This window comes from Kogia breviceps, chromosome 2 (genome assembly GCF_026419965.1).
Source record: "Kogia breviceps isolate mKogBre1 chromosome 2, mKogBre1 haplotype 1, whole genome shotgun sequence".
Classification (NCBI taxonomy): Eukaryota; Metazoa; Chordata; class Mammalia; order Artiodactyla; family Physeteridae; genus Kogia; species Kogia breviceps.
In genome coordinates, this window is record NC_081311.1 from 106,373,691 (window position 1) to 106,399,698 (window position 26,008).

The 26,008-nt window shown below is 41.0% G+C and overlaps 1 protein-coding gene across 3 annotated transcripts in view; it reads left to right on the forward strand.

Annotated features, from left to right (window-relative positions):
* MGAT5 (alpha-1,6-mannosylglycoprotein 6-beta-N-acetylglucosaminyltransferase) overlaps nucleotides 1-26,008 on the forward strand; it is a 389,028-nt gene that overhangs the window by 252,251 nt on the left and 110,769 nt on the right. For all 3 annotated transcript variants that reach the window (XM_067025906.1, XM_067025907.1, XM_067025908.1), the window contains 2 exons: nucleotides 3,471-3,605; nucleotides 19,408-19,541. In XM_067025906.1, coding sequence (XP_066882007.1) covers nucleotides 3,471-3,605; nucleotides 19,408-19,541 — 269 coding nt within the window. The remainder of the gene's footprint in view (nucleotides 1-3,470; nucleotides 3,606-19,407; nucleotides 19,542-26,008) is intronic.

Genomic DNA, 26,008 nt, shown 5'->3' on the forward strand with positions numbered 1-26,008 from the left:
AGCTGCAGCCTCCAGAGGCTTGATAAATGAATGCCAGAAAATTCAAACTAAAGAGCTTATTCTTTGCTGTTACAGGTGCTTCCAGCATCTGCAGCAGGAAACATTATTGACTTTCCTAATTCCCTGTCTCTTGCTGAAACTCATACCCTTCCCTACTCAACAGCAAGCTTTCTAAATCTTCAAACGGGGCAGGTTCCTGTTTGCAATTTAATTTGGATAGAATGAGTTTCTTGAAAGCCCTGATCCAATCCTATTTCAGTTAGCCCAATTTCAACTCTGCCTGGGATTTTTGGTTTCTCTGAAATGTGCTTCTAGCTCAAGCCCTCTCTTAATCCCTTTTAGATTGACACGACTGGCTAAACAGAAATGCTTAGAGCCCCTTCCCTCCTTTTTGGATAACTGCCCATGGAGACTCTCTACCCAACAGCCAAGTTAACATCTAGCAATATGTCAACTGTTCCAAGAGAAATGGCTTGAAGGAACATTCTAGAAATGGAAGAGGTGTTAAGACAATGTTATGTCTCACCCTGCGCCTACTTTATTGTCTAAAACATTGATGCCCAGAGAGGTCACTTGTGTTAAGTCTGAGGTCCACTTCGATTTAGTTGCAGTATCGGGATCAAAGCAGTAATAGCCATAAAATAATGTCAGCTCTCTTGTTAAGTGATTTCCATACACTGAAACCATGAGCTGGGCTTTAGTTACAGTGGTAGTAGCAACAGTTATGACAACCATAACACTGATGATGCCTATTAAGAGCTAACATTTGGGGGTTTTCCCTGGTGGTCCGGTGGGTAAGATTCCACACTTCCAACGCAGGGGACCCGGCTTCGATCCCTGGTCGGGGAACTAGAACCTGCATGCATGCCGCAACTAAGAGTCTGCATGCCGCAACTAAGGATCCTGCATGCTTCAATGAAGATCCCGTGTGCTGCAACTAAGACCCGCAGCAGCCAAAATAAATAGATATTAAAAAAAAAAAAAGCTAACATTTGTTGAGCACTTCCCGTGCACCAGTTACTAAGTGTTTTACACGTTTTATGTTATTTAGTCCTTAGTGCAAACCTGGAAGTAGGCACTGTCGCTTTCTGCATTTTAAAGATGAGGAAACTGAGATTCAGACCAAAAAAGATTTCCTCGAAGTCCCATGCAGGGTACGTGGAAGAGCCAGGATTTGAGCCCTCTGTCTGTCTGACCTCAAAGCCTGTGTTCTTGACCACCGAACCACAGTGCTCCTTTCAGAACTCAATAAACCTGAGGTCTTCTGAGCCTTTCACCACTTTTGTCCCTTTAACAGCTGCCTCCTGTTGCCTTCCTCCTGCTTCTTTTAAAACACACTGGGGAACACAACGTATGAATGAAGTGGGTGCCTTCATACATTGAGCGTTCATTCCTTCAGTGCTCTCTGTGGGCTGCTTCTTGGTACGGAACATACAGAGATGACCAGTGTGTTGCCAAGGAGATGCGAACCTTTTGATAATTACCACTAATACGTTGCACAATATTGACACTAATTGCAATGTGATTAGTTCTAATTGAGGTGAGGATGCTTAGCACAGGGAGTGCAGAATCTGTGAATATTGCTTACCACTGTGTATTGAGCACCTAGAACAGTGCCTGGCACACAGTGGGTGCCCATAACTAGTTACTGAACAAATGAGTGAAGGGATGAATGAATGAGTGGGGGGTGAAGAAATGGGGTACAGTGGGAGCTCTGGGGATAGGTGCTCCCCAGGGAGCTCCAAAAAGGCATATTAGGGATCTACCAGGCAGAGACTTAATTTGCTGGTCAAGAAGATTATGGAGGTCTTTAAGCCCTGGTGACAGGGCCAGATGTGTTTTATTTGAGTAGATACTTGTGGGAGCAACATGGAGCAGTGGTTCCCAAACATGACTGCACATTAGAATCACCTGGGGATCTTTTTAGGCTCCCTAAGCCCAGACCATATCCCAGACTAATTAAATGACAACCTATGGGGGTAGGACTCAGGCATAAGTATCTGTTGATGCTTCCAGGTAATTCCAAAGTGCAGGCAGGTTTGGGAACCACTGAATACAGGGTGGACCAGGAGCCAGCGATGATGGCTGAGCAGGCCAAATGCAGTCCTCTGAGTTTTTTGTTAATCAAGTATCACGGGCCCAAAGCCACAGCCGTGGCTGCTTTCGTTCTCCAAGAGCAGAGCTGAATAGCTGTGATGGAGAATGTGTGGCTTGCAGAGATGCAAGTGTTTACTACCTGGGCCTTTACAGAAAAAATTTTCAAATCCTTGGGAAGAAATTGGTTATATGGAACCTACCTCTTTCAGAAACCCAGTGGAGAAAAGGGTGCCTGGAGCAGTGTCAGTATGGAGCTCTAGGGCAGAGGCCTATTGATGACTCTTGCCCTTTGGAGTAGGGTGTCCATAATCTGGTGAAGGCCTGTTACGGGGTGTGAGCAGGGATACAGAGCCCAATGATGACTGATTTCTGGGTGAATGGCAGTATGGGTAGCACTTATTTGCCCCACCCATGTGAAATTGATGTACGATCAAGCATGTTGGCTCTGAGTGCAAGGGTGGGTTTGGATGGATGGGTTTGTATGGGTGGGTGGATGGAAGGAAGGATAATGAAAAAGTATAAACCATAGTGCAGTTCTGTAATATAGTCTAGTCAGCAGGAAAAATCAGACATAAAAGAAATTTGCAAACAATACAAGACAGTACAGAAAGAAGTTTATATTGTAGAGGCTAGAAATGGAACACATTTAGGAGGTCAGTAAGGGCTGTATGATAAGAACAGTCTCTTTGACAGAAACTAATACAAACTGAGTATCTAGTATCCATAGGTACTTTCCACTGAATACCTAATTTAACTACCTGAAGAATTCCTGAGAGGTTGCTGTCCTACCCTCTTCACTGTATCCAATCCTGTTTTGTGTGGTTTTTTGTTTTTTTTCAAATGAGGAAAGATTCAGAGAAGTTAAGTAACTGTCTAAGATTTCACAGCTGCTAGACAGTCGAGTGTGATTTAATTAGTCTGGGATACGGTCTCGGCTTGGGAAATTGGGAAAGATCCCCAGATGATTCTAATGTGTGGGCATGTTTGGGAAACCACTGCTTCATGTTGCTTCTACAATTATCTGTTTAAATGAAACACATCTGGCCCTGTCACCAGTACTTAAAGACCTCCCTAATCTTCTTGACCAGCAAATTAAATGGAGACAGATTGAGACCCAGATCTCCCTTGGTTTCCAAGGCTGTGTTTGTATACAACCATTTGCTTTTGCAAGAGTCAGAATTGAGGCTTTGGATGGATGTGATGAGTGGGCAGAATTTGGATAGGCAGCTGATTGGGAAGGGCCATGCCCTCCTCCCTGATAAGGATTCTTGGGATGTTTATTTACCTGTTAAAGTTGCTAAGTACAGTACCTTGTAGTAAATTGGTTTTTTTGTTCGTTTGTTTTTTTTCCCTCTCTTCTGTCCTTTCTCTAGAATAATGAAGAAGGTTGTAGGAAACCGATCTGGCTGCCCAACTATAGGAGACAGAATTGTCGAGCTCATTTATATTGATATTGTAGGACTCGCTCAATTCAAGAAAACTCTTGGACCATCCTGGGTTCATTACCAGTAAGTGCTACATACTGTTCTTAAGTTTTTAGAGCTTTTTATTTCTTTAACAAGGGTCACATGGTTGCTGGTAGAAAATGCTTATCAAATATTATCATTTTTTTCTTTTATTTTATAATTGTCTCTATTTTTAACATCTTTATTGGAGTATAATTGCTTTACAATCGTGTGTTAGTTTCTGCTGTATCATAAAGTGAAAGAGCTCTACATATACATATATCCCCATATGTCCACCCTCTTGTGTCTCCCTCCCACCCTCCCTTTCCCACCCCTCTAGGTGGTCACAAAGCACAGAGCTGATCCCCCTGTGCTATACGGCTGCTTCCCTGTGTAGAGTGTTTCTCATTCCTAATTGAAGTTCAGATTCTCCTCGGTGCCTTTTGACTTTCAAGTGCTATTCATTATTTTCATTGATTTCTTTTTAAAATAGAAAACAAGTATCGAACCTCCTTTTTACCTTCCCTAACACTTAGCTTGCCTCTGTCAGTCTGCCTACACTAATCTCATCTGTTTAATCAAATAATGATTTTGATAAACTATGGACAGGGTCATTTCTTGTGTTCCTTAGGTTTGAGTTGATGACTTATTTCCCTGTCCCTTTCCCCCATCGGTATTCTTGTCATTCTTAGAAGAGGAATCTGGGCGTAGCTTGTCTGAATGCTGGGGTCTTGTACTTTTAAAGATAAGCCTCATGCTTAGTATCACCAGAGTGCATGTGTTACTCTGTGTACAGTTTTTATTACTTAGTAGAAGATCTCACTGTTTCCCTCTTGTGGGTTTGAGACCATGGTTTAGTATTTGAAACAATTTTACGTGGTACACAAGCATGACACTAAATAACATTGAGTTATGTAATGAAGTTTATTAATTTTTTCACTTTCCTTTCAATCTTTCTAAAAAAGGCTTAGTTTGATGCTACTGTATCTCCAACACTACTTTTAACACTTGTGTGAGAGTAGCTGTAAGTCTCAACATTCAGCCGGCAAAAAAAATACCTAGTTTGAGTTTAGTAATTCTTATTAAAGAAGAGTACTATGGAAGATTGATCAAGATGACCCAGTAGGACGATGTGGGACTCGCCTCCCCCTATGTACACATCCAGAATACATCTAACTGTGGAACAATTCTCATTCAAAACCAACTGGAAACTGGCAGAAAGACTCCTGTACAACCAAGACCGTAAGAAAGATTCACATGTAATCGGGTAGGAAGGGAAAAAAAGGGATCAGGTAGGGACCCCTGGGAGGGGACTCAGAGGAAAAGGGAGATTGCACAAGTGGATACCTGCCCTGGGAAGTGAGCGGTGAGAGCCACAGATTGGGCACCTGAGTCGTGGGGTTATACACAGGAGAAACAAGCCCCCTTGTTAGGTTGGAGGACCACTGGCACCAACAGGAGAGCTGTGGAAGGCCTAGACCCTGCTTGTGAGGAGCATGTGTGCCCTGGCTTGCCCCTGAGGCAGGGCAGAGAGGACGGACAGAGGTTTCCTGCAAATGCCTCAGCACGTACCAGCCCTAGCCCAGCAAATGCTCTAGCCCCACTTACTCCATGTCACAAGATGGCACTGGAGCTGGGGTGGCCACAACGAGAGAGAAGACTGTGGGACACAGAGACGACCTGGTCCCAGGATGGAGCCTGGGCAGTGGGGGAGGCAGTGGCCATTGTTGGCACTTACTCAAGCAGTGTATCAGAAGCAGCCCAGACCTCTAACGGCGGCCACTCAACCACAACTCACCCTCCACTACATGCTGAGAGGCCACGCAGGCTCCAGCTGCCAGGGGTGCTGCAGCAAGGTAGGGGTGGAGGAGATTGGAGGTGATGAATGACTGAGGGGCAAAGGGTACTTGGACCTGAGGCTGCAGCGGAGCAGAGCGAGGGATATAATTGTTGGTGCCTATATAGACAGTGCACTGGAGACAGCTCAGATCTCTGTGGTCAAGCTACACAAGCCGAGAGCCTGCATCCTCTGCCCTTGCTTCAGCACTCCCTCGTCCTCTGGGGTCAGGGTCCTAGTGCTGGGAGAAGGGGAAGCACACACTTAAAGGAACAGAGCCAGCTCGGGCCTGAACCTCAAGGCTTCTACTTCAGCAGCTTGGCATCAGACTCCACCCCTGATAGGGAGGTGATGGCCACCAAGCAGAGAGGAAGCCCCACCTCACACCCGCCTTCAGCTCTGGCCCCTTCATTCCAGCCCCACCCATACCAAGGTGATCGCTGCCAGCACACCCTGAGGAAAGGGTGACTTGCATTCACATCAAATCCAGCTCTCCCACCAAAGGCACTGGGCACATGCAGTCTGTATCGGGGTACTCCCATGTAAGAACACCCCTTCAAAACTGCAGTAGGTAACTTTTTCACCTAAATTCATAGAGGCAGAGAAAGTTTAGCAAAATAAAAAGGCAGAAGAAGTGGTCTCAATCGAAAGAACAGGAGAAAACCCCTGAAAAAATAACGAAACAGAAATAAACAAATTACTGGATAAAGAATTCAAAGCATTGGTAATAAAAATGTTAACTAGAGTAAAGAGTAGATGAACACAGAGTTTTAACCAGGAACTAGAAAGTATAAAAAAGACCCAACAAAAATGAAGAATTCCATAAGTGAAATAAAAAGAAACAGACACACTAGAAGGGATGAATAATAGACTAAGTGATATAGAAGTACACCTAAGTCGTCTGGAAGATAGAATAATGGAAATTGCCCAATCAGAGCAGCAAAAAGAAAAAACAAATTTTAAAAAATGAGAACAGTTTAAGGGATCTCTGGGATTACATTAAGTCTACCAACATTCACATTATAGGTGTCTCAGAGAGGGAGAGAAAAGGAGATCCAAAATGTATTTGAGGAAATTATGGCTGAAAACATTCCAAATCTGAAGAAGGAAACAGATATCCATGTACAGGAAGCCCACAGGGTCTCAGTCAAGATGAACCCAACCAGACCCACATCAAGACATATCATAATTAAAATGACGAAAGTTAAAGAGAGAATTCTAAAGGCAGCAAGAGAAAAATAAGTCATACATTGGAACCCCATAAGGCTATCCGCTGATGTTTCTGCAGAAACTTTGCAAGCCAGAAGGGAGTGGCATGATATATTCAAAGTGCTGAAAGGGAAGAACCTGCAACCTCGGATATGCTACCCAACAAGATTATCACTTAGAATAGGAGCAATAGAGAACTCAAACAAGCAAAAACTAAGAGTTCATCAATACTGAGCCAACCCGAAAAGACATGTTAAAGGGTCTTTGCTAACTGTAAAAGAAGTAAGAATCTATAGGAAAGGGAAAATCCCACTGGGAAAGCCACATATATTGTAAGGACTGAAGATCAACCAGTTAAGTAAGTATGAAGATTAAAAGACAAAAAAATTATAAAAGCAACTATAGCTATAATAAACAATAAGGGGGGAAGCATGAAGATTAAAATATGACATCAAAAACACAAAATGTGGTGGAGGGGAGTAAAAAATACGGATCTTTTAGAATGAGTTTGAACTTAAATGAATACCAGTTTAAAACAAGTAGATATAGTTACAGGTCAACATAGAACCCCATGGTAATCACAACTCCAAAACCTACAATAGATACACAAAACATACAAAGAAAGGAGCAAAAGCATACTACTAAAGAAAATCATCAAACCACAGGGGAAGAAACAAAAAGAAGAAGAAATGAACAGAGAACTACAAAAAACCAACCAGAAAACAAGTAATAAAATGGCAGTAAGTACATATCTATCAATAATTACTTTAAATATCATTGAACTAAATGCTCCAATCAAAACACATAGGGTGACTGATTGGATTTTAAAAAGATCCATCTAAATGCTGCCTACAAGATACTCACTTTAAAGCTAAAGACACAGACTGAAAGTGAGGGGATGGAAAAAGATATTTCATGCAAACAGAAATGGCAAGAAATTGGGGTAGCAATATTCATATCAGACAAAATAGACTTTTAAAACAAAGCTTATAATAAAAGAAAAAGAGCATTGTATAATGATAAAGGGATCAATACAAGAAGAAGGTAGTATACCGGTTAACATGTATGCAGCCAGTACAGGAGTACCCAAATACATAAAGCAAATACTAACAGACATAAAGGGAGAAACTGACAATAATAGTAGGGACTTTAACACCCCACTTACATCAATGGACAGATCATCCAGACCAAAAATCAGTAAGGCAACAGTGATCTTAAATGACACAATAGAGCAGTTGGGCTTAATAGATATCTACAGGTCATCACATCTGAAAACAGCAGAATACACATTCTTTTCAAGTGTACATGGAACATCTCCAGGATAAATCACATGCTAGGCCACAGAACAAGTCTCAACAAGTGCAAGAGGATAGAAATTATATCAAGCATTTTTTCTGACCCCAACGGTATGAGACTAGAAATCAATTGCAGAAAGAAAAATGGGAAAAGAACAGACACATGAGACTAAACAGCACGCTACTAAAAAAACCAATGGATCAAAGAAAAAAAGAGGAAGTCAGAAAATACCTTGAGACAAATGAAAATGGAAATACAGTCTCTAAAATGTATGGGAGGCAGCAAAAGCAGTTCGAAGAGGGAAGTTTATGGTGATACGAGCCTTCCTCAAGAAACAAGAAAATTCTCAAACAGCCTCACTTACCAACTAAAGGAATTACAAAAAGGAGAACAAAGCCCAAAGTCAGCAGAAATTGGGAAATAATAAAGATCAGAGAGGAAATAAATAAAATAGAGACCAAAAAAACAGAAAAGATCAATGAAACCAAGAGCTAGTTTTTTTAAAAGTTAAATAAAATTGATAAACCTTTATTCAGGCTCACCAAGAAGAAAAGAGAGAGGACCCAAATAAACAAAAGAAGAAATGAAAGAGGAGGAATAACCAGTACAGCAGGGATCCAAAAAATCATAAGAGTACTATGAGCAGTTAAATGCCAACAACCTATAAGAAGATCTATAAGGAAAAAAGTGAACAACCTATAAGAAATGGACAAATTTCTAGAAACATACAACATGCCAAGACTGAATCAAGAAGAAATAGGGGCTTCCCTGGTGGCGCAGTGGTTGAGAGTCCTCCTGCCGATGCAGGGGCATGGGTTCGTGCCCCGGTCCGGGAAGATCCCACTTGCCACGGAGCGGCTAGGCCCGTGAGCCATGGCCGCTGAGCATGCACATCCGGAGCCTGTGCTCCACAACGGGAGAGGCCAGAACAGTGAGAGGCCCGTGTACCAAAAAAAAAAAAAAACCAGGGAAGAAGAAACAGACCATTTGAACAGACCGATCACTGGTAGTGAAATTGAATTTGTAAAACGAACAAAAAAAACCTCCCAGCAAACAAAAGTCTAGGATTAGGCAGCCCCACAGGGGAATTCTACCAAACACAAAGAAAAACGAATACTTACCCTTCTCAAACTATTTCAAAAACAAAGTTGAAGAGGAGGGAACACTCTCAAATTCATTCTAAAATTCCACCATTACCCTGATACAAAAACCAGAAAAGACACTACAGAAAAAGAAAATCACAGGCCAATACCTTTGATGAATATAGATGCAAAAATCCTCAACAGTATATTAGCAAACCAAATCCAACATTATATAAAAAGAATCATACACCATGATCAAGTGAGATTTATTCCAGGGGCACAAGGATGGTTCAGTATTCACAAATCATTCAATGTGATATATACCACATTAACAATCAAACGGATAAAAATCACATGAGCATCTCACTAGATGTAGAAAAAGTAGTTGACAAAACAACATCCATTTATGGTAAAAAGGCTCATCAAATTGGTTATAGATGTAACATATCTCAGCATAATAAAGACCATTTATGACAAACCCACAGCTAACATCATACTCAGTGTTGAAAAGGTGAAAGCCTTTCCTCTAAATTTAGGAACAAGACAAGGATGCCCCCTCTCGCCACTTCAATTTAACGTAGTATTAGAAGTCCTAGCCACAATAGTCAGACAAAAAAAAGAAATAAAAAACATCCAAACTGGAAGGAAAGAAGTAAAACTGTCACTATTTGCAGATGACATACAATACTTTATGTAGAAAACCCTTAAGTCTCCTCCAAAAAACTATTAGAGCTAATGAATTCAGAGAAGTTTTAGGATATAAGATCAATATACAGAAATCTGTTGCTTTTCTATACATTAATAATGAACTATCAGAAAGAGAAAGTAAAAAAAAAATCCTGTTTAAAATCGCTTCAAAAAATAGAAAATTCCTAGGAATAGACTTAACCAAGGAGGTGAAATACCTATACTCTGAAAACTGTAAAACATTGATGAAGGAAAATGAAGATGATACAAAGAAATAGAAAAATACCCTGAGCTCTTGGAATGGAAGAATACTTTTAACATGGCCATGCCACTCAAAGCAATCTACAGATTTAGTGTGATCCCTGTCAAAATACCCATAACATTTTTCACAGAACTAGAACAAATATTCCTAAAATTTATATGGAACCACAAAAGACCCCGAATTGCTAAGCAGTCCGAGGAAAAAGAACAAAGCTGGAGGTATTTCGCTTCCTGACTTCATTCAGTCTATACCACGGGTCCCCGACCCCGAGGCTGTGGACCAGTCCTGGTCTGCGACCTGCTAGGAACCAGGCCACACAGCAGGAAGTGAGCGGCAGGCAGGTGAGTGAGTGAAGCTTCATCTGCCACTCCTATCACTCGCATTACAGCCTGAACCATCCCCATCCCTGATCTGTGGAAAAATTGTCTTCCACGAAACCGGTCCCTGGTGTCAAAAAGGTTGGGGACCACTGGTCTATACTGCAAAGCTTTAGTAACCCAAACAGCATGGTGGGAAAGTAAATTGGTGTCGCTGCTATGAAAACAGTATGAAGGTTCCTCAAAAAACTAAAAAATAACTACCATATGATGCAGCAATTCCACTGCTGTGGTGTATATCCAAAAAAGTTGAAAACATTAATTCAGAAAGGTATGTGCAACCCAGTGTTCATATCAGCATTATTTTCAATAGCCATGGTATGGAAACAACCCAAGGGTCCTTCACTAGACAAATTGATAAAGAAGAAGTGGCATATATATACAGTGAAACACTACCCAGTGATTGAAAAAAAAAGAATGAATTTCTTCCATTTGCAGCAATATCAGTGGACCTAGAGGATATTATGCTTACTGAAATAAGTCAGACAGAGAAAGACACATGTAGTATGATATCACTTATATGCCAAATCTAAAAAATAAAATGAATGTATTCAGCAAAACAGAAACAGACTCACAGATACAGAAAACAAACTAGTGGTTACCAGTGGGGAGAGGAAAGGGGCATGGGGCAAGATAGGGGCATTGTATTGAGATACAAATGACTATTTATAAAATAGATAAGCACAGGGAATTATAGGCATTATTTTGTAGTAACTTTTAACAGAGTATAGTCTGAAAAAATAATCACAAAAAAAGGGAAGAATAGTAATATGCTTTTTTGTGTCTTCCATTTATTACAGTTGATACTGTCTTTTATTTGTGGTCTATAAAAGTCTCTAATAAATTTTAAAAGGTGAATACATTTAACTAAATATCATAATTATTTAATAGTGTCAATGGTCATGAATTGGGGTAAAAATCATGAAATTAGTACCAACATTACTAACTGGTAGTATATGTTGACCTACGTTTCGTTTTGAATCACCTTCCTAAGAGAGCAGTCTGAAATCTTTCAGTTAGTACAACTTGGAAATCCTTTCATATGTTTCTTTTCTATTGTTATTCTGTAAAGAGATGTTTTGATGTGTTCTTTAACTTAATCAATAAATGCATCTTTAATGGCCTGACCTAGGTTTCTCCATTTCAGGTTAGCTTATCGTTTAGTATTATTAACTTTAATGTCCAAGGTTATTCCAGATTGGAAGTCCTTTAGAATTGAAAAAAATAAAAATTCATAATATTGTTAAAATGGCCATAATACCCAAAGCAATCTACAGATTTAATTTGATCTGTATGAAATTACCCATGACATTTTTCACATAACTAGAACAAATAATCCTAGAATTTATATGGAGCCATAAAAGACCCAGAATTGTCAAAGTAATCCTAAGGAAAAAGAAGAAAGTAGGAGGCATAAACCTCCCAGACTTCAGAGAATACTACAAGGCTACAGTAATCAAAACAGCATGGTATTGGCACAAAAACAGATATATGGATCAATGGAACAGAACAGAGAGCCCAGAAATAAACCCGCACACCTACTGTCAATTAATCTTCAACAAAGGAGGCAAGAATCGACAGTGGGGAAAAGACAGTCTCTTCAGCAAGTGGTGTTGGAAAAGTTGGACAGCTGCATGTAAATCAGTGAAGCTAGAACACACCCTCACAACATACATGAAATTAAACTCAAAGTGGCTTAAAGGCTTAAATATAAGGCACAATACCATTAAACTCCTGGAAGAGAACATAGGCAAAACATTCTCTGACATAAATTGTAGCAATGTTTTCTTAGGTCAGTCTCCCAAGGCAATAGAAATAAAAACAAAAATAAACAAATGGGACCTAATTAAACTTACAAGCTTTTGCACAGCAAAGGAAACCATAAACAGAATGAAAAGACAGCCTACAGACCAGGAAAAAATACTTGCAAATGATGTGTTCAATAAGGGATTAATCTAACAACCCAATCAAAAAATGGGCAAAAGACCTGAATAGACATTTCTCCAAAGAAGACATACAGATGGCCAGTAGGCACCTGAAAGGATGCTCAACATCACTAATTATTAGACAAATGCAAATGAAAACAACAGTGAGGTACCACCTCACACCAGTCAGAATGGCCATTGTTAAAAATTCTATAAATAACAAATGCTGGAGAGGGTGTAGAGAAAAGGGAACCCTGTTACAGTGAGGGTGGGAATGTAATTTAGTGCAGCCACTATGGAGAACAGTAGGGAGATTCCTTGGAAAGCTAAAACTAGAGTTGCCACACAATCCAACAATCCCACTCCTGGGCATATATCCAGACAAAACTCTAAGTCAAAAAGATACCTGCACCCCTATGTTCATAGCAGCAGTATTTACAATAGCCAAGACATGGAAACAACCTAAATGTCCATCAACGTATGAATGGATAAAGAAGATGTGGTATATATTTACAGTGGAGTATTACTCAGCCATGAAAAAGAATGAAATAAGTCCCCTACATACAAATGAGTTGCATTCCGAGAGCGCATTCATAAGTCCGATTTGTTCATAAGTCCAACAAAGTTAGCCTAGGTATCCAACTAACTCAGTTGGCTATATAGTACTATACTGTAATAGGTTTATAATATGTTCTCATCTTTGAAAGTTTGTAACTTCAAGGTTTGTATGTTGGGCACTTAATGGTAATGCAATTTGCAGCTACATGGATGGACCCAGAGATTATCATCAAATCTAAGCAAAGTAAGTGAGAAAGAGAAAGACAAATACCATATGATATCACTTATATGTGGAATCTAAAATATGACAGGGGGGCTTCCCTGGCGGCACAGTAGTTAGGAATACAACTGCCAATGCAGGGGGGACGCAGGTTTGAGCCTTGGTCCAGAAAGATCCCACATGCCACAGAGCAACTAAGCCTGTGTGCCACAACTACTGAGCCTGCGCTCTAGAGCCTGCGAGCTGCAACTACTGAGCCGACATGCCACAACTACCGAAGCCCGCATGCCTAGAGCCCATGCTCCGCAACAAGAGAAGCCACGACAATGAGAAGCCTGCACACCACAACAACAAAGAGTAGCCCCTGCTTGCCACAACTAGAGAAAGCCCGCACACAGCAATGAAGACCCAACGCAGCCAAAAATAAGTTAATTTTTTAAAATTAATTAATTAAAATATGATACAAATGAACTTATCTACAAAACAGACTTACAGACATAGAGAACACACTTGTGGTTGCTGGGGGTTGGGGTTGGGGGTGAGGGTGGGGGAGGGATAGACTGGGAGTTTGGGATGAGCAGATGCAAACTATTATATATTGAATGGATCAACAACAGGTCCTATTTTATAGCACAGGAAAGTATATTCACTATCCTGTAATAAACCATAATAGAAAAGAAAAAATGAAAATTCAAAATATTAAGAATCTTCTCAAAAACAGAGTCGGGGGGAACACCCATTGTTGTAGAATTTCTTTGCAGTGGCAGTGATTTTCTCACTGGGCAGTGAAATGGTCTTGGGCAGAGGAAAGGGATTCATTGAGGGGAGACTACCCACTTTTCATTGCCTTTTGAATATACAGGCAGACCTTGAAGATACTGAGGGTTTGACTCCAGGCCACTACAATAAAGCAAGTATCAAATTAAAGAGTCACACAGTATGTTTGGTTTCCCAGTGCACATAAAAGTTATGTTTATACTGTACTGTAGTCTGTTTCGTGCAACAGCATTATGTATTTTTTAAAAATACATACCTGTATTTATTTATTTATTTATTGGAGCATAATTGCTTTACAATGTTGTGTTAGTTTCTGCTGTACAATGAAGTGAATCAGCTATATGAATACCTATATCCCCTCCCTCTTGGACCTCCCTCCCACCCACCCCCTACCTCTCTAGGTTGTCACACACCACCGAGCTGATCTCCCTGTGCTATGCAGCAGGTTCCTGCTAGCTATCTGTTTTACACATGGTAGTGTATTTATGTCAAACCTAATCGCCCAATTCGTCCCACCCTCCCCTTCCCCCCATGCGTCCACATGTCCGTTCTTTACGTCTACATCTCTATTCCTGCCCTACAAATAGGTTCGTCTGTACCATTTTTCTAGATTCCACATATATGCGTTAATATATGATATTTGTTTTTCTCTTTCTGGCTTACTTCACTCTGTGTGAAAGACTGTAGGTCCATCCACATCTCTACAAATGACCCAGTGCGTTCTTTTTTATGGCTGAGTAATATTCCATTGTATAAAGGACACATGTACCCCAAAGTACATACCTTAATTTTAAAAATCCTTTCACAGGTATGAAATGCATAGTGTGAGAATATGATCAATAATATTGTAATATCTTTGTATGGTGACAGATGGTAACTAGACTTATCATGGTGATCGTTTTGTAATGTATAGAAATATGGAATCACTATATTATGCACCAAGAACTGGCATAGTGCCAGTTCAACTATAGTCAGGTCAACTATACTTTGAAAAGAAAGACAAACTCATGGAAAAAGAGATCAGATTTGTGGTTACCAGAGGCAGGGGTTGAGGGGAGGAGGAGTTGGGGGGTGGTAGTCAAAAGGTGTAAACTTGCAGCTCTAAGATAAGTAAGCACAACCCAAGAGTTCTTATCACAAGAAAAAAAATTTTATTTTGTATCTATACAATGATGGTTGTTCACTAAACTTGTGGTAGACATTCCATGTTGTATACAAATCAAATCATTATGCTGTACACCTGAAACATATTCTGTGCTGTGTGTCAATTATATTTCAATATAAAACTGGAAAGGGAAAAAAAGTTTATATACTTTATTGCTAATGCTAACCAACCTCTGATAATGCAGGGTTGCCACAAACCTTTAATTCGTAAAAAATGTAGTATCTGCGAAGTGCAAAAATGTGAAGCACAATAAAATGAGGTGTGCCTGCAGTTTCATAAAAAAGCAAGATAAAAATCTGGGTTTGGTCCAGGATAGCACTCTACCTTCTGCATCAGGTTTTTTCTGATTTTTGGTTTGTTGGTTTTTTGAAATCATGAATCATGGGCTGCCATAAATGTTCTCCGCTATATGGGAGTAGCCATATTTCTTCTTGCTAATAGGCCTTGTAAATAAACAAACTTTTTTTTTTCTTTTTAGCTACAGCATTAAAAAAAAGAAAGACAGCTGTTTTTCTCTGGCGTTTTGTGAGTGGCAAGCGTCTGATAAATGTACAAAAGGAACTGAGTGTCCCTAGACTTACATATTCTCATGATTAAGAAGGGCTGTTTGGATGGAAATATATTCTCAGTGGTAGCATTTAGGTCAATTAAAAAGGATGATTTTATTATCAAAATGGTCACCATTGGTATTTGGATCTTGTTGGATGAAAAGGCATATTTTCTCTGAGGGGATTTTATGGAAGAGTGTAATGTTTTATCCCTCCTTTCTTTAATAAATCATCTGTGTTAGTGATATTAGCTGGCAGGAGGTCTGTTAGGATTTTAGTACTGCTGTCTTTGTGGTCTGATGCAGCTAAGATCTCATCCAAAGGCCAAGCAGGTCCTCTAGAAAGTTTCTTGCCCATTTCTTTCCCTTTTAAAGATTAGAAATTGTCGGCACTCTCTGTATTCATCTTGGGTGATGGAAGATGATAAGAATTAAATGTAAAGTTATCATTTGGGTTTTTTTATTTAGGAGCAAATCTATGAGTCCTGTTGATCTTGGAAAAATATTTATAAATTCTGTCCAATTTATATAGTGAACCAGGACATTCAATGAAACATTTATTAAATACCTACATGCAACTAGTATTCTGCTAGGTACTGCAAAACTCATATCCATGTTGCTTCATGTGAGGCCTTGGCCGAGCACGGAGAACACACAGGAAAGTGAGATGCAAATAGTCCAAGATATACCATGTTTTACATCAAACTCCAAATTAGAAAGTAGGTCCTGGCAAGGAGGTTGTGAGCATCCATCTAGTAATAGTGTGGCTTAGTGCAGAAAGAATGTTCCAGGAATCCTTTGGCGTTTCTGCAGACAGCTCTGTTAGGAGGCCAGCTGCCTTTTTAAGTCATCAGTCTGTTCTTGATGCTCCAGACACACAAAATACATTAGAGGAACAGCATCAATACTAAGGGCACACACCCATTTCCAAAACACACAGGTGTAGAAAGTGATTGAAGAGGGAAGCCTATAATGTTCAGCCTCCTCTGTCATAGACAAGAGATCAGTCTCCTGCCTCCGGTTTATAAGACAAACCCAGATAAGCTAAAAAAATAGACAACTCCCAAACCAAAGCTTCAAGTATAAGCATGTAGAGTTACAAGTATCTCACGCATCCCATCGTTCATTCTGTAGCCTTCCGTTAAGTAGAAGCCAGCCTCACGTAGCGTACATATAGGCCCCATGTAATAAAAGTCCAAGATTTCAGGAGTTAGGCTCCTGCGAGCCATCTTTACTCATCAGGGTTTGTTTTAGTTATCCAAATTTAAAATAACACCAGTAAAACTCCAAGTTAAAAATAGAGTCACGGGGCTTCCCTGGTGGCGCAGTGGTTGAGAGTCCGCCTGCCGATGCAGGGCACATGCGTTCGTGCCCCGGTCTGGGAAGATCCCACATGCCGCGGAGCGGCTGGGCCAGTGAGCCATGGCCGCTGAGCCTGTGCATCCAGAGCCTGTGCTCTGCAACGGGAGTGGCCACGGCAGTGAGAGACCCGCGTATCGCAAAAAAAAAAAAAAAAAAAAAAAAGAGTCACAAGCTACAAAAGGTCAGTCAATTACAAACAAGTGGAGGTAGCCAGAGCCTTCAAGGCAGAGGTTTCTCTGATGAGGGTGGCCTGTTTCTCCCTGCTGTGCCTGCTCAGGGCGCGCTCACCTTTGAATCCCAGCTCTGTCCCTCTTGTGGGAGCTGAACCTTCCCCAGCCCCAGTTGTCAGTGTGTGTCCCTCCATCCCCTCCGCCCCTCTCCTGTAGCGACCTTTGCAGCGCTGCCACCATCATCCCAGCTGTTTCTTTCCTTTTTTTTTTTTTAATTAAAGTATAGTTGTTTTACAGTGTTGTGTTAGCTTCAGGTGTACAGCAAAGTGATTCAGTTATTTATACATATATATCTAGTCACTGTGAGGATCGAATGTTCCTTGAGAGCCACATGGGAATCCCGAAAAACGACACTGTTTCTGTGGTCAGTTTGTATTTTACTTTGTGGTCCTGGCCCACGCTCCTTGCACCTTGCCTCCCCTCTTTCTTTTCTTCCTTGTCTAGACAAATAGTGCTGATCTCTGATGTGAAAAATCATCACACTAAAATGACAGTTTACTGTTGCTCTTCCTGGGAAATCCAATCTGGTGTTTGCATTCTTTTTTGTGTGCAATATGCATTGATGTAAAAATAATTGGAAGATGGACTTCCTCCTAGTGGGGAAAGGAAGAAAGAAAGTGAATCAGATGCTTAAAAGTCATTGTCATCATCTGATTCTAAAATGTGGGCTCTATCTTCATTTACTTTTATGCTTATTGGTCCAGTAAGAGCCACTCAGAATTATTACTGATACATAACAACAGAAAATAGTGCTTTTTCATTGGCCAGTCATGAGTTAAATTTACATCAGTGTTTTGAGAACCAGTGATGAAATAAATGTAACCGAAATCAGTAAATTCTGTTTTAGTATTGATTCCTTTCTTCCGATTGGTCATTCCTTATGTACTCCAAAACAATGGTCAGAAGGCTTTTTCTGTAAAGAGCCAGATAGTAAATATTTTAGGCTTTGCTTGGCCATGTGGTCTCCGTTGCAGCTACCAAAGTCTACTGCTACTGTGTGAAATCAGTCATAGACATACAGAAACAACTAGGTTTGGCTAGTTCAAATAAAACTTTATTTTTGAACACTGAAAGTTGACTTCCATATAATTTTCACATCACAAAATATTCTCCCTTTTTTTTTAACCATTTAAAAATGTAAAAAACATTCTTAGCTAGAAGGCCATACAAAAACAGGCAATAGACCAGGTTTGGTTGATGCTGTTCTAAGGCTTTTGTGGAATAGCCAAACAAAACATTTTCAGTTTCACTTCTTTTTGAGCTCTGGGAGAAAACAATAATGCCCTCTTACTATCAAATACATAAAAATCACCACTGCCTATTGAGTGAGATTCTAAGCTTTACCTAAAATCACGTACTGTAGTTAGTTGATGAAAATCTTGAATAATTGTTGAAGGAGACAGGACACGCCATGTGCTCTAAGCAGAATAAGACCTCGTCTCAGTCTGCCCAGGCTGCTGTACCAAATCATCACAGCCTGGGTGGCTTATAAATAGCAGAAATGTATTGCTCATATTTTGGGAGGCTGAAAGTCTGAGATCAGGGTGCCAGCGTGGTCAGGTGAGGTCGTAGACTTCTCGTTGTATCTTCATATGGTGGAAGGCGCTAGGGAGTTCTGTGGAATTTCTTTTATAAAAGCACTATTCCTATTTATGAGGGCTCCACCCTCATGACCTTATCACCTCCCAAAGGCCCATTTACTAATACCACCTGCTTAGGATTTCAGCGTATGAATTTGGGGGGACATAGTAACCTCTAAAGATGGTAGTTCTTTTTTGCGGTACACGGGCATCTCAATGTTGTGGCCTCTCCCGTTGTGGAGCACAGGCTCCAGACGCGCAGGCTCAGGGGCCCAGCCGCTCCGCGGCATGTGGGATCTTCCCGGACCAGGGCATGAACCCGTGTGCCCTGCATCGGCAGGCGGACTCTCAACCACTGCACCATCGGGGAAGCCCGTAAAAATGGTAGTTCTTTATTTCTTCCACAGTTGTTCATTAGGCACCACTGTATGCTCAACCCAGGCTTGGGGTACACCAGTGACCATGGCAGTCTGCAGTTCCAGCTTTTTATTTCTCTGGTATTTGAGCATCTTCTGTGATTAGTCAACTCATCTAGAGCAGATTGTATGAGATTTGTGATGTCTCTGGCTCGGAAGTCACATGTGGGGATGTTTGGTAGACATGCTAGCGTAAAACCTCTCAATTCCTGCCCAGTGGCGTTCAGTTTAAAGGATTTGTCCATCTTTGGTGGTCCCTGAGGGGGTAGAGCTTTTGTTTCTTTGACTTTGGGGTCAAGGTTGTAGTTTTACCCATGGCATCTTTTATCTTTCAGGTGCATGCTGCGTGTCCTGGACTCATTCGGCACAGAACCAGAGTTCAACCATGCCAACTATGCCCAGTTGAAAGGCCACAAGACCCCCTGGGGCAAGTGGAATCTGAACCCGCAGCAGTTTTACACCATGTTCCGTGAGTAGTTGTGTCTCACCTCTACTTTCCAGAATGCCGCCAAAGACAAATGGGAAAAGAAATGAGGCCACCATGTATTTTCAGTTGTGATTCCCAGAGCCCTTAGCTGTAGAAATGGGTGCTGTGGAAGCTTTTTCTTGGGAAACACTGGATTTTTTTTTAAACCGTAATTGAAAGGCTATGTGAACATTTTGTAAAAAGCCTTAGAAATGTTCCGGAGAAAAATATTCAATATGAGGTATCACTGGAAACCATCTGGGAAAGGACTTTGGATGGACTTTGGCAGGCGGTAAACATGCTTCATGCCACACAGGCACTGTTTAGGGTCCACTTGATGATTCAGGAGGAATGAGGTCTTCCATGTGCATACGTTTTCCAAATAATTAAACCTTCATTATTTAAGCATCAAACTTTGTAAAGAAAAAAAAAAGTCTTTTCAAAATGGAATGATTTAAAACTGTTTCATACCTTACTGACTTCTTAAACCTTGGGCCTAAGATGAAATCTCACCCTCTCTTGCTCACGTGGCATCCATGTGGCCACGAGCAGTGATTATTTTGTAAAGTGATATAGTGGACAGGCTAAAAGTTGATGAACCCGCTGACCCCAGCTGTAGCCTTTAAGCAATATTCTGTGTCCCTTTCCCACAGTCAGCATTTCTTGTTGCTGCCATCAGTCTACCTGCCTGTAGCTTCATTTCATTTATAATTAGCTGAGGGCTGTGAAGCCAAATACCAAATCCTGTGGTATTCATGCCCAAAATGAATTTATTGTTTAAGTCCGTAGACCTTGGTGATTCCCCTTGATGACGTGAATTCCTGTTCTGGAAATGAAAGGTCCCCTGAGTTAAACAGTTCATTTGGACACTCAGAGTGCAGATTTCCATTTTCCTAAATTATCGGAATAATTTTAATCCAGAGATTTCCATCCTAGAATTAGGATCTGAGCTGCTAATCTGTTTCCTTCTTTAAGACCCAAGGCTCTCTGCCTGCCTTTTCCCCATGTACTGACCCTCCCCACTCACGTGCAGCCACCTGAAGGTGACCTTTTGTCAGGTTCACTAAGTGCAGCAGCGAACACATTGGACTAATCCTTGGGTGTGGAGTATGAGAAGGAAGGATGAATTAAGAAGGGCTGTGGCAGATGGGGAAGTGATTTTAAAAATCGGCTCAAGTTTAAATGTTCATTTTAGCTCAGAGCAGTGTTTGAGAATGTTCTCTATGCATCATAAACATTATTATTACCACTCCTGGAGCTCTGTCATCCTATCGTAGCCTGTCACGGGGGCACAGTTCAGGGGACAAACTAATATAGGGCATGGTGGGTGACAGGTGTCTGGCAGCATGGTGAGACTTGGCTGGAGTTACCTTTGGATCGACATTGCTGTGTAACTTTGAGGGCCTGGGATGAGGTGGCACAAAATAACCTAAGAAGTGACTTGTGTGTTACTTCACATACATAAAATGTTAGCTGTGTCCAAAACAGCCAACACTACTTAAATGACACAGTATATCTATGCCCTCCATGGGATGGTATTTCCCTCTATCTGGGGCGTAGAAATAGGAGGCTTTTCCAGAAAGAAGTTCTCTTTTAGAATGTTGGAATTCAGAGTCCAAAAGAACTTATTTTTATTGTCCATGAATGGAGGATTTCAGCAGTGTTGGTTGATTGAATTGAAATCAATTCACTGCTTACAATATAACTAAAGGTGGAAAAATAGATTAATTCTTGTTAACCCGAGAAAGAGATAGTTTCTTAACTGACTCAGAATTCAGCAGGAATCGGGGGCAAAACTGATACATTTGTCTGCCTAAAAAAAAAAGAAACCTATATGGCAAAATCAACAACACACAAAAAATAACACCATAGCAAATTGTGTTGCGGAGGATTAATATCACTAATGTATAAGGAGTTTCTAAAAATTGAGAAGAAAACATTCCACAATCCAGTAGGAAATGGGCAAAAGCAGTTTGGAGAAAAAAGAAATGTATTCCCCCAATGTATAAAAACATGTTAACCTCACTCATGATAAGAGGAGTGCATTTTAAAACTGCACCAAGATCCCATGTCCCGCATATCAGATTGGCAAACATCTGAAAGTTTGCTAACGCAGCTCTTCCTATGGTGAGACTTAGGGAAAGCAGTGGGAATGCAGCCCAGCTGGCACTTGCCCCTGTGCAAGGGATTTGTCACTGTCTAGCATAGCTTCCTAGGCATCCTTCCTTTGACAAGGTCATATCTAGGAATCCATCCCAGAGATAAGTGAGCAAAGGTCAGACATGTTATGTGTACAAGGCCATTTATTGTGGCACTATTTGTACTAGTTGTGGAAATAACCCAGAGGTTCCTAATAGGGGACGGAGTGAATAATATGGTCTATTGATAGAGTGAAGTCATGTGTAACTGTGCAAAAGGGCCAAGGGGAGACTCCATTCTCTGGAGGGAGATGCCTAGGATATATTAAGTGATAAAAACCAAAGTGCAGGAAGGTATGTGGAGTCACTCCCTTCTATATAAGAAGGGTATGGGGGGAGGGAAGTGTGTGTACATGTATGAATGTGCTTGTGTTTTCAAAAGAAACAATGGAAGAATAGCAAGCTAATAAAAATGATTACCACTGGAGGAGGGTTTTCAGGGACAGGGATAGAAAATAAATGTCTCTTTTTTTTTAATTGAAGTATAGTTGATTTACAATGTTGTGTTAATTCCTGCTATATAGCAAAGTGATTCAGTTATACATACATCTACATTCTTTTTTATACATCTACATTCTTTTTTATATTTTTTCCCATTATGGTTTATTACAGGATATTGAATATAGTTCCCTGTGCTAGATGTCTCTTAACGTACTTTATTTTGACTTTGGAACCATATAAATGTTTTGCATAATTTTAAAAGAAAAAGAATTCACTAAAGATTGAAAAGGGATCAAAAAATGAAACAACAAATCTGTATCAGGTTGGTGCTAATCTCTCACACAGATAAAATAATTATTTCAAGTGACTTTATACTTTTTTTTTTTTTTTTTTTTTTTTTTTTTGCGTTACTTGGGCCTCTCACTGTTGTGGCCTCTCCTGTTGCGGAGCACAGGCTCCGGACGCGCAGGCTCAGCGGCCATGGCTCACGGGCCCATCCGCTCCACGCATGTGGGATCTTCCCGGACTGGGGCACGAACCCGTTTCTCCTGCATCGGCAGGCGGACTCTCAACCACTGCGCCACCAGGGAAGCCCTTCAAGTGACTTTAAAGCACAGTCTGGACCATACAGTTGTAGTGGGGAATATTTATATTGTTATTTGAAACTGTTACAGTTTTACTGTAGGAACTACAGTTTGCAGTATATAGGAAGGGGGGAGTGTATAAAGAATGTAAAGATTGTATAATACTCAGCTTGAATAGGAAATATCACTATGAACTTATATTTTCTCTCTGAAAAGGAAATGTTTCCTAACTCTGTACTTTGAAAAGGATCAAAAGTAAAGACAATCCAGTGGCAGTGGGTATCCTTAACACTCAAACTGGGATTTCCTAAGTACCTTTCCCACTAAAGGAACCTCTTTCTAAGATAAATAGGTGATTCCAGGTCTAGGGCAGGAACCGTTGAAGATGGGACATCTTTAACGTGGAAGCGAGGAAGCTAAGAAGGACCCCTGGGGTGGAGTCAGAAGGACACAGGAGCCAAAGCTGGGGTAGTTTGAGCATCAAAAACAATAATGACTGCAGTGGATTGGAATCAAACCAGTGGAAAGTAATCCATGAATCCAGAATGATAGTCCAAGCAAGAAAAACCCAGAAAATCAATCGATCACCTTTGCGAGTTGCTAAGACACCAGCTTCATTACTCTGAAAAATAAGTGGAAAGAATCCAGCTTTGATTGCGCCTTTCTAGGACAAATTGTATTTGAAGATAATCAAATAGTTGATGAGAGCACGTTGTTAATTATGGGGAAATCACGGCTAATAAATGCAAAAGGAATGAAAAATTAGAAAATCATCATTTTATAACTCCTAATGAGACAGTGGAGCAAGGTGGGGACCATCAATGGTGGCAAAATCCATCAAGTAACAGGGTGATGGAAAATTTCCTCGTGGCTAAGTCCGGGTCCAGTCTAACTCGGTCGTTGCCACAGAATCTTCCTTCGGGTAAGTGTGACTATTCTCAAGGCCTGAAGGGGAAGACCATTCTTTGGAGTAGAAGATGAAAGTGTCAAAAGTGTACCTATGTCTTGTCAATTTTTAAAAATTGAAACAGATTTACTAGTGCTTAATAGATGGGCTGATAGTAATCATGACACACTTGATGTATAATGTGCACATACGCTGTGGGTGTACTTGGATTGTTTTCTCTTGATGGGATGCACAAGGAAAAGTTTGGAGACCACAGAAGTAGTGTTGTTCTTGTAGAATCCGGTCGTCGTCAAGTCCAGCTGTCTTATTATGGGATTACCAGTGTTCTGGCAGGTGTGCAGTACAGGGAGAGGGTGGAGAAGGCTGTTTAGAAGGGGCCCAGCAGGAGGATAAGGAAAGAGAAGAACGCACCCACACTGTTCCTGAAGCATGTTTAGGAGTAGGGAAGTGAGATGGATGCTCCTGACCAGGCTGATGCTCTTGAATATTCAGAGAGCACGTCTCACTTTAAGGCTGCTTGTATTTCTCCTCTAACTCATTTCCTCACTAAGTTGGTAGAATTTCTACAAGCTGAAAAGCCTGGCTTTTCTTCACTGTTTTGCCCCAAATCTCAGAATTTCACTAGAACTATCCTCTCTGTGTATTGTTTGCATTGGGGCATTTTCGTGTGTCAGCACAGACTGTTCCCAGCACCTTCCTAAGCAGCTTCTATAGGGACCAACCGAGCGGTCAGACAACAGTAAGGACATTTAGCTAGATCTTTGAGCGATGGTTTTTTCCAGGAAGCTGAGCTGAGAAGTGCAGTTCTTCCTCCATCAGGGCAGGCCCCTTGTTCCTTTTCCCTCTTGTCCATACTCTAGTGTCACTTCTGAGCTGGGCGCTGAGACCCTCCTCCTGCCCCAGAGCCAGCTCTGAAAAGCTCAGCCTGGACCAAGCTATTCCTCCTCAAAAACCACAGTGCCTTTCCTTTGCCCATGGGGTCAGGTCCAAAGTCCATAGCATAGCTCTCTGGCCCCCTGCCTTCTCTCCCCTACCACAGCCCTCCCCTGGCCTCCCCGACCTCACCAGACAGTCTGCTGGTCTCTGAAGGTGCCACCATGATTCCTCACCACCTCTGCCGCCTTCATATCACACTTATAGCAAAATTTTATTTTTCTCTTGAAGTCTCTATTTAAATGACTTCCATCTTTCCAATCAAATTAAAAAAAATAATAACTCTATTATAAAAACAGGGAAAGCCTCCCCAAGGAAAAAGGCCCCCATATCCTAATGTAAGCATTTTTATCTTTTTCAGGGGTATATTTTTGCATAGTTATAACACACATACTAAAATTTTATATATGCTTTTTTTCCATTTACTGTATCAAAAAATATTTTCAATTTTTAAAACCCTTGTTTCCAAGGCTGTTTTATATAGTCTATCAAGTGGACTTTGTATTTATTTGGGGTACTTTTGCTAATTCTTGTTGAGAATTAATTGTTGCTTTTTCTGGGCTTGCCAGGGACTTGACCCTATATTTAGGGATTATTTCAGTCAACAGCTTTTAATCTGCTGTGCGTACTGCTTTTTCTAAACTCCTGAAGGAGTTTAGAAAAAATAAGGTATTCTCTTATTTTTTCTCAGTCCCAAACAAGGTACATCATACCCCAGTAAAGGAATGAAAGGAATCTGCCCACACAGAAAAATCAAATAGAGAAGACATCTGCCTGTACCATTTACAAGAGAAAATAAAACCCTGAAGTTGGTGTCTTCCACCTTGAATTATCCCGTATTTGGATAGTTCTAATTATCTGCCTGACACCCTCTTTCACAACTTCATCAGGCTTATGTAAAAAAACATCAGTAGTGGGAAAACATCTTCATCTAATTGAGTTATCTCCTCTCTTGCCCTGAAGACTGTGGCTGAAAGTAGCAGTAGCAGAGATTACCAGATTCTTTTGTGTTATGTTTTGGTTTTTTGTTTGTTTGTTTTTGTGGTACGCGGGCCTCTCACTGTTGTGGCCCCTCCCGTTGCGGAGCACAGGCTCCGGACGTGCAGGCTCAGCGGCCATGGCTCACGGGCCCAGCGGCTCCGCGGCATGTGGGATCTTCCCGGACCGGGGCACGAACCCGTGTCCCCTGCATCGGCAGGCGGACTCTCAACCACTGCGCCACCAGGGAAGCCCAATTACCAGATTCTTCATTCCTAGTTTCAGGCAAGCTGCATCTCAGACTTATATTTACTTCCTGTTGTTGACAAGTTTCCGTAACGTTTATTAGTCTGTTTAGCAAACTCACTGTTCATATCACTGTAACAGAACATTTCGTATTTTCGAGGCAAAGTCTGTTTGTATTGGTTT